This window comes from Myotis brandtii, unplaced genomic scaffold (genome assembly GCF_000412655.1).
Source record: "Myotis brandtii unplaced genomic scaffold, ASM41265v1 scaffold806, whole genome shotgun sequence".
Classification (NCBI taxonomy): Eukaryota; Metazoa; Chordata; class Mammalia; order Chiroptera; family Vespertilionidae; genus Myotis; species Myotis brandtii.
The window spans coordinates 962,735-972,005 of record NW_005371249.1 but is presented as its reverse complement, the minus strand read 5'-3'; the positions used below and the strand labels follow the sequence as shown (position 1 = coordinate 972,005).

Below are 9,271 nucleotides of genomic sequence, written 5' to 3'. Positions count from 1 at the left end.
CCAAGCACTGCTGGGGCCTCGGGCCTCTCTCGGAGCCGCCCGGCCGGAGATGGGAGATCGCCGAGAGCTGCTCCTAGAGGCGGGAAACCGCGCTAGTGCAGGCGCCCGGGCCTCAGCCTCCCTCCGGGCGGGGGCGGGGCGGGCGCTAACATGCCAATCACGCTTCACCAAGCCAATCAGAGCGGTGGCAGCCGGCTCTGGCCCGAGACACCGCTCCATTGGCTGAGCAACCGGGAGGCTCCGCCTAATTAGCGGATACTTGGGCAATGGGAGAGAATGGGAGGCGGGGCCAAAGCAGCGGCGCCACGTTCATTGACAAACGCGCGGCGCGAAGGCCTAGTGAAGCCGGGATGGAGGGAGGGGGAGGGGATCCACCTAGTGCCTGGAGAGTCCCGCGGCACATTCTCAGGGAGCCTGCCCTCCAAGCTGCGGCGCTGGGACCCTGAGATACCCTGAAGGCCTGGGGGCAGCCAAGGCAGGGGTGGGGAAATAGTCTCCAGAAAACAAACACAAACACACACACACACACACACACACACACACACACCGGATGTTGGAGAAAGACGAGTACAATAGAGAACCGGCTTTCAATCTAAGCACCAACAGACTCGCGTGTGCACATCTGCCCCGTTCTCAGTTTCTTCATCTGTAAAATGGGCAGAGTTGGCTTCCGTAGTCTTTAATGGAGCTCCTGCCAGTGGAAACATTTCATAACTGTATCAAGTGTCTACTAAGCCGCTACCTCCTCGTCCACCCCTCTCCCTCTTTTTACCCCAGGCGCTCCCAAATCTGAGATAACTGAAAGGCAAAGACATTGAGGTGAAAATTTTTTTCACATTCCTTTAAAGTTGGTAATCAGGGTGCTCCTGTAGGAAGAGGCTATCTGAGGCTTTGTATTGGGTTGCCCAAGCACCGAGCCCTGAGCACCTCTTTCCAGCTCCAGGCCAGGAGCTGCCAGATGCTTTGGGGGCTAGTTATTCAAGCAGTTGGAGCCTTCTGTCCACAGGGGTAATTCCACATCTGGTGCAGGGAACTGAATGAACCCAGGCCCGTCCAGTGCTGATGAGGGTCCCTGAAGCCGGCGGGTGGGTGCATTCTATCTGCAAGGGCCCTGCCAAGCCACACTAGGCATGCTGCTACCTAGCTGCAGCTTTCAGCTGTTGAAAAAACCTGACTTTCCCTCTCCAGGGGAATTTATAACAAAACCTTCCTGGTCCAGAAATTCAGGGTCTTTGACCAAGGAGTCTCAGTTTCTCAAGGGGGTGTGAGAACCTGAGGCCACAATCAAAGGAACTGGTCTTTGAAAAGGAAGCATGAGGCAGGCGGTCTATATCCAGGAGGCAATAGTTCTGTGAGTGCTTACCTATGCCAGGGTCCTGGCAGAGACACTGAAGATTCGCCTGGGCCAGCAGCTCATGGGAGTGGTCCCAAGTCCCACCATTGTGCATTCAAAAGCACTGATCCTCTAACATTAAACATAAACCCAACAAAACAAGGGCTCTGGGATGCCCACTCCAGACCTGGACTTGTAAGGAGGACAGAGCACATGTTGACTCTGAGAAGACGCCCAGGTCATCAGTCTCCCCTCTCTCTACCTCTGCCCCTCTTCTCACACCCCTATACTGGATCAGTCCTCTAGCCCACCTTCTGTTCCTGTCCCAGACCCAGCTGCCCCAGGAACCGCAGTTAAGTTTCCTGCGCTGACCGTCCCCACCCCCTCCAGGCACAGCTGCAGGAAACAGTCTCAGGCGAGCCTCTTGGGGATCAGGAGGTTTCGCGTGCACGGAGGTGGGGTGGTGGCATTATCTCTTCTTTGTCTGGAACCCTGCCTGTCTGGATCTTCACCCCACCCCCAACCATCACCCCTTACCCCCACCCCCCTTCGCCTTGGAGCAGAAAGATCGTAACAGCGCTGAGATACCAGAATGAGTTAAGGATCCCGCTTTCGCTCCACCAGTGGCACGCAGACTGAAAGTGACTAGATTTCGACGGGGGGGGGGGGGGTGAGGAGGGGGAGCGGCTCTGTGTTCCCACAAGGGGGCAGGGGACAAGGGTGGGGTGAGGATGCCTTGAGGGGCGCAGCAAGTGACATCTCCATCTCCAGCCCCTCTCATTGAGTTCAGGCCTGGAAACCCAGATTTTAAAGTATTTGAGCTAATAGGGAGGGCCCTGAGGCTAAACTGTCCCCATTTTACAGATTCGGAACCTGAGGCTGAGGCAGGATGCGACTTGTCCAAGGTCACACAGCGAGTCCGGGCGAGAGGAAAGGCTGTGGCCGGGAACCTTTTCTCAGGAGGGTCTCTCCAGAGCCACTCTCAGGATGGCAGGGTGGCGGGCGTTTGGGAGTGGGCATGGGGCTACGATACCAAATCAAAGCACCCAGCGAGGACGTACCCAGCAAACGGCTTTCCTTCCCATACCGGGGAGGCTTGGACAGAGCCCGGGGAGCGCTGCCGCGGTGGGACGGGACGCCAGACGTTACCGGAACAGAAACAGCTCCGATTCCCATTTCACACAGAAGGCCAGGGTCGGGCTGCCTAACCTCTTTGGCCAGAGCAGCCCCTATCGCACTGTGCGCTGCGGTCAGAGGAAGCCTCCCTCTGGGTCGGAGGTAATTCACCGCCTCCGGGGTGGACCGGCCTCCGGGAACTTCTAACGCCAAGAGGCATCACCAGACCTGGTATCCTGGCCACCTTGCCCAACCTTACACCACCGAACGGCGGCTCGGAGCCACCCCATGGCCAAGCCCGGCTCCCGCGCCTCGGTCCAGCCTCCGGAAGCTCGTGAGCCCACGAGTCTGGGTCCAGGAGAGAGGGGAGCAAGGAACTGGTCCCGACGCCGCCACCCTGAGAGCGGTCGGGCCTCGCTCTGCGCAACAGTCGCGTGGTTCCATCCTCCCCCCTCCCCTCCCCGCCCTCAGCAGGACTTCGGGCCGGGCCCTGTGCTAACTAAGCGCTGGAGGCAGGAGACCGGGAACGAAACCTTCCGGGAAGAAACCCAATTTATGTAAATGGCATTGCCGTTGAAAGTTTTGCTACGGAAAGAAAGCCCGTTGAGAAGGATGTTTGAGAAGCCAAAACACCCTCAGAGAGACATCCACCTCAGTCCTCGGCCACAAAACCTGGCTGCACTCGAGCACACTGCCTCCCGCCTCCCCTCTCTCCGACGTGCAGCCCCTCCTGCGCCCCGCGGCGTCGGCGGTTTGGGGCTGCTATAGCTCTGTGGGCCCGAGACAAACTCCCGCAGCCCAAGTCCAGCCCATTTCCCTGCTCCTGCTTCAGGCAAAGCGAGGCCCACAGGGCTCAGACTGGTTGCTCAGTTCAGTTAAGGCAGAGGTGACACAGCCATCACTGTCCTAACTTGGTGGGTGCTCTCTAATCCTCATTTCAAAAACATCAAAGAGAAACAACAACCGACGCCAGGGGTCAGAGCTGATTCCTGCTCCTGGATCAGGGGTCTGCTCTGCCCCGCCCAGGTCCATCTGTAAGAATCGTCCAAGTGAGTGACAAAAGGGAAGAGTTTAACCAGGTTTCTCAAGAACCATGTCCATGGTCTGTCAGGATTTGTTTTCGTTACCAGTGCACACCGAAAGCCAGGTGCTACCCGGCGCCTCTGGGACTGCCTTTCTCTGTCTGAAGACTTTAGGCGGTGGGGCCCCTCTCCTAGGGCTCAGTCTCCCATGTATCTAATAGGGAGAAGAGCCCCTGAGATGTGGCCTCTCAAGGTTCTGGAAGATGGAGATCCAGGGGCAGAGAATATTGTCATCATTCGTTCACAGGCTCATTCTCGAGTGGGAAGGCTTGATGCCATTGCCTATCCTGGTCTCCCTGGCCTTGGGGAGCCTTAACTCACACAGCAGCTGGCTTGCCCAATTGTAGTTTTTCTCCAAGGATGCCCATGGTGGCAGTAAGGGGTAGGGGGTGTTCTCCCAGCAGGAATGAGAGGTCAGAGGTCAGAGAAGTCCTCCACAAGTCCCTGCCCCTCTCTGGACCTCAGTTTTTCCCTTTTGGTACCACAAGGAAAAAAACAGACAAGAAAATCTGTAAGTGGCTCCCTGCTCAGGGTTGACCTCAGCCGATCTTGGGCTTAAAGCTAGAAGGGCATAGAGTCCTTACCCCTTGAATAGATGGGGAAACTGAGATCAAGAGACAGAAGGGAATACAGTTCTGAAGAAAGGCAAGGGAAGGTCAAGAGGCCCATAAAAGGCCTCAAAGTTAGGAGAGGGAGGAAGTCCACGTAAAAAACCCCAAACAAGACCTGGATGCCCCCAGCCTGTCCAGCTTCTTGGCTCTCCTCTTCCCTAGTGGGGCCCAGGCTGGGACAGACAAGCAGAAGTGCAGTGTCACCTGAGATGTTCCCAGTGACCTAAGAAGGGCGCCCTGACTCCAACCCATCAATGAAGAGGGGGCGTGGCTCTTCAGAACTTTAGACGCTGGCCAGCCTAACTGCCCCTCCCCAACCCCACCCAGACCCATCTCCATGAGGAATGAAATGCTTTATTGATTAAACGATTATTCAGGCGATTGAACTAATCAAAGAGCCCATCGACCGCCATGAATTACATTCTTTGTAGACTGCTCGCTCTCGTAGGGAAAGGCAGCAGGGGCCAGCCCCTGAACACTCACCCATTCCCAACACAAACACAAACCCTAGTCCCAGCACAGGCACCTCTGGGAGTCCCACCTACTCAGGGACCCACTGGGGAAAAGAGGGAGGAGTGAGGATAGAGCAGAGGGGTTCCCCTTCTTGCACTCTCAACCTGGGGGATCCTCTTCAATTCTGCCTCTTCGATTTCTGCCCTAACTTCTCTTCAGACACAATTTTGGAAACACATCTAAGCCCTGGGAATTGTCCTGGGTTTGGGCTATAAGTTCACCTCTCTCTGACCTATATTTAGGGCTGAGGAACAGATGGGAGCTCACAGATCCACAGGAATGGGGAAAAGGGAGTTCTTGCCCGGGCCAGGAGTGTGTTTGGGTGTGGGTTAGCACACTTGGCCTAAGGAGTAAAAGGCTCTTATACCCAGCTTTTACCTCAGGGCAAACAGAGGCTTCCCACTGCCTGCCACCTCCTCTCAGATGTAAACACATCTTGCTACTCACTGCCTGGGCCTGTGGGAGGCACACCTGGTTCTGTGTCAGAAAGGCCTGTCCGCATACCAGCACCAGAACTGGATGCCCAGAGGAGGCACCCATGTCCACCCTACTTCTGCTCCCCTCCCTTGGAGGGGCACCCACAGATGAAACCTGAGCACACCACACACACACACACACACACACACACACACACGCACACACACGTGTCAGAGGCTTGTCTAGGTGAAAGCGAAGGCAGGCCGGGGGTCCCCAGAAATGTCTCAACTAGCATATAGGCTTGCCTGCTCGCTCACCTGCCAATGCTGTGCCTGCTGCTGGAGACCCTTTTATACAAATGGTAGGCTCAACAGTGCCCACAGAGAGAAGCAGTGCCCACAACACACTGAGGGTCTGTGCACACCCCCGGAATTCACACTTTCACTCCTGGTTCTCCTAATAGAATGGGACCTGAGCCTGTTCACAGGCTTAGCACAACAAGACCTAGACCCATCCCTGTACCTAGAGGATGGCACTTTTGTGTATATTGGCATGTACACAGTGAACAGCTGTTGACATGTACACATCTTTCTCACTTCCAAAATTACTTAGAATATGACAGATGACCACAGACCCTTTAAAAAGAGTAGATATACACTCAGAGACTTATCCAAGTTATATATATGACACACATTTTGGATACAAAAGAACAGTATCCAGGAACACCAACTCATAAACACACGAACACATTTCTGAATATAAAGACACACAGGCACATAAACTCGTGGACACACACTCAGACATTTGAAAACCCGGTATACAGGGACACACAAACGCATTGTCACTCTTGCACACTCTGAACCCATATGTAAACACACAGACCCAAACAAACTTTCAGACCCCCCCCCCAGAGACACCTACATAAATATTCAGAAATAGAGGAAAAATAGGCAAACTCTCTGACACTTGGAACGATGCAGAAGTCCGTGAATAGACTGGCGAGAAGACACACAAACGTGCCACAGACAGACAGGCAGTCAATCCTGGCAAAAATGAGGCCCCCTCCCCCAGGGCCGAAGCCCCGGGAGGACCAGCACCCGGCTGGGTCCCGGAGTTAGCGCGCCTGGAGCGGGTATCGCGGTCCTACCTGTCCTGCCGGTCCGAGGAGTTGGATAATTTTTCTCTAAATCCATTTTGATTTTTCAGAACTTGATGGAATGGACAGGGGGGGAAAAGTTTCCCCTTTTTTTGTGCTTCTTTTTTTTTTTTTTTTCTGGTGTCAGGGGCCGCTCACAGGTCGGAATAATTCAAGCCTTCCGCTCCCCCGCCGAGCTGGGGTAGCTGATCACTGAGCTGAAACTAAACGTTTTAGGTGGAAAAAAAAAGCGTCCGAAGGCACCGTGAAATGATTAAGGAACTAAAGAGCTTCTCGCCATGTGAGATCATGTCCTGTTCTCGCCAACATCACAAGATGTCCCCAGACACGCCGCGCCCCCAGCGTGGCTGTGCAGAGGGGCCTGCTCCGCTGACCAGACGGGGCGGGCCGGGCCGGAGCAGCGCTGAAGGCCAGGAGAGCAACAGTGTCGCAGCCACACAGCCCTGGACTTTTATAAGGGGTTGTGGGGGAGGAGGGAAGGAAGGTTTCAGAAAGCCGGGAGCTAGCCCGCGCACTTACGGGAAGGGGCCGACCAAAGACGAGCCTGGAGCCCCGGCCTCCAGGCAGCACCTTCTACAAACCCCTGCGACTTGGTATCGCGGCCCTCTTCGCGGTGCGCGGGGCCGGTGACCCCTCTGGGTGCACACCCGGCTGCGAAGGCGGGTGCAGGCCTGGTTTTTGTTTTTAAAGAAATTAACCAATCTGCCAAGCAGGTGCTTTTGAAGGGGGTGCAAAAGCAGGAGATGTTGCCAAGCATCCAGTTTCCTCAGGCTCACCCCTAGGGCGGCGCCCGCCCCCAGAGCTCCCAGCTCCCCACCCCCACCCTAATTTGCAGCTGCTATTGCTATTGCCATTGCTGGGTCCCTAGCTCTAGAGAAGTACGAGAAGCCTGAAGCCTCCAGGACCTACTCGGCCCCCTGGTCGCAGTTCTCCCCACACCACGTCCCATTCTGGTCCGTAGCACAGCGGTTAAGATGTGAAATGCTGGAGATAAAATCCGGCCCTCCGCTTTGGAGCTCCGGGCTGAGCAGAACCATCTCAGGGGGTCCTGGAGACGGGCAGGCGTCCCGGACCCCTGACCCCGGCCCATAAATGGAATCCCTTGGCCCTCAAGCCCCGAGACGTTGCGTCGTCCCTGAGCCCCTGGACTTGATTCCAGAGGGGAAATGAGCCCAAGAGAGACCGGGTAGAGGGGTGGCATGTCCAGCCCGCGCTCTTCGGCCCCGGCTCAAGACTTCCCTCCCCTGACCCTCCCCAACCCCGAGTCCAGATGCTCGGCTCGGCCACTGGAAGCCTGCGGGGTCCCGCTGCGGGGTGGTCGAAGGGGCGCGGTTCTCCGGGGCGGGGGAGCGCTCCACAGAAGGACTCTTGGCCCGCCGGACAGGGGCAGTTTCAGAAAGTGAATCGTCCTCAGCGAGGGTGTTGTTTGCTTTTTGGAGGGGGTGGTCACGAGGCTGGGCCGCAACCGGGGGGGAAAGAGCCCAGAGCTGGAGAAAGGGGGTGGGGGCACGGCGGGAACCGGACATCGCTTATCCACGGAGCGGATTTCGCCACAATCGGAAACGTGGCTGTGGATTCCCGGGCGGCCCCCCCACCAAGTAGTCTGCGCAGTCACCCTCCGCCGCCTCCTTTCTGCAGCCTGCGGGTCGGGGCCCCTGCCCGGCGGTTTAATTTTGGGGCATCTCGGAGCGCTCCACGCTTCCCCTCCGCGGCCGGGCCCAGCCTCTGCCTCCCGCCTCCGGCTCAGCCGCGCGGGAAGGCTGCGTCCAGGAAGAGAGGCCTGTCCGCACCTCGAGACGAAAAGCCCTCCCGGAATTGACATTTCACCCCGGGCTGGGGGCGGGAATCGGTCGGGTTTCCTTTTGTTTTGTTTTTCTATTTAGAGGGTTTGTTTGCTGTGAGTTTTTTTTAAATTATGTATGAGTCTTTTGTTTCGGGGCGTCCAGGAAGAGAGGCCTGTCCGCACCTCGAGACGAAAAGCCCTCCCGGAATTGACATTTCACCCCGGGCTGGGGGCGGGAATCGGTCGGGTTTCCTTTTGTTTTGTTTTTCTATTTAGAGGGTTTGTTTGCTGTGAGTTTTTTTTTAAATTATGTATGAGTCTTTTGTTTCGGGGTTTTGCGTATTGTTTTTTTTCGTGGATTTCATTTTAACGGGCTTTGCTCTGTGAGTCGTGATCTTTGGGGTGGGTTTTGATCTTGTGTGTGTTTTTTAAACTTTGTTCTTAGGGGTTGTCTTTTTGTGTGTCGTTTGAAGTCTGTTCCTTCTGCGTGGTGCTTTGATCTGTTTTGATTTTGCATTAGTGGGTGTCGTGTGTGTGTTTTGTGTTAGATGAATTTTTGTGTTTGTGTTTTGTTTTCTTCTATTTTGATTTTTTTATGAGCTGGGCGTTTGGATGGGGATCTGGGTTTGCGTTTTCGTGTGTTGGCTTTAGTTTTTGTGTTTGCTGGGTGCTTTGGTGAGTTTTGCGCGTGTGTTTTGGCTTTGTGGGGCTTCTGGATTAGGGAGGGGACACCGGACAGTACTCCGTTCCTGTTCCGAACCCAGGAAGGGCAAAGGATTAGGCCAAGCATCACGAATGGTGGGTTTGCCTGGTTCCGAAATATCTGACCCCCGCACCGTCGCATCCTATTCTCTGAGTTCCAGACCAAGGCAAAACAATTGTGCGTTCCCGAGGGGGCGCCCGCCCTTACTTCTGCTCCTGCGCGGGTCCTGAGGCTCCAGCGCCCAGGTCAGAATTCACAAAGCCCGCTCCCTCCTCCCGGGATACCCAGGCCCACCCGCCGTCCTGTGGCCCACCCTGTCCGCTGTGGGTTTCTCTCCTCTCGCTTCTGACCTCCCCGACTTCCCGCAGCGTTAGACCGAGGGCCGGCTCCCCGCCGCGGAGCAGGTGGCAAACCTCTTCGGAGTACACGGAATTGACGCTGCGGCTCTAGAAATACTGGGCAGGGGCTAGGGATGCGTGGAGTCTAGGAGCAGAGAAGCGTCGGGATCCCAGGAAAAGCCCCTATTTAGATTGTCCGCAGCCCTAGAATGCTAGAAA

The 9,271-nt window shown here is 55.9% G+C and overlaps 1 protein-coding gene across 1 annotated transcript in view; it reads right to left on the bottom strand.

The window, feature by feature from the left end:
• The window catches only part of PAX5 (paired box 5), a 161,486-nt gene extending 155,066 nt beyond the window's left edge, over positions 1-6,420 (bottom strand). The window contains exon 1 of the mRNA XM_014531551.1: positions 6,220-6,420. Within this exon, the coding sequence (XP_014387037.1) occupies positions 6,220-6,265 (46 nt within the window). The 5' untranslated portion in view covers positions 6,266-6,420. The remainder of the gene's footprint in view (positions 1-6,219) is intronic.
• Positions 6,421-9,271: the final 2,851 nt, after the last annotated feature.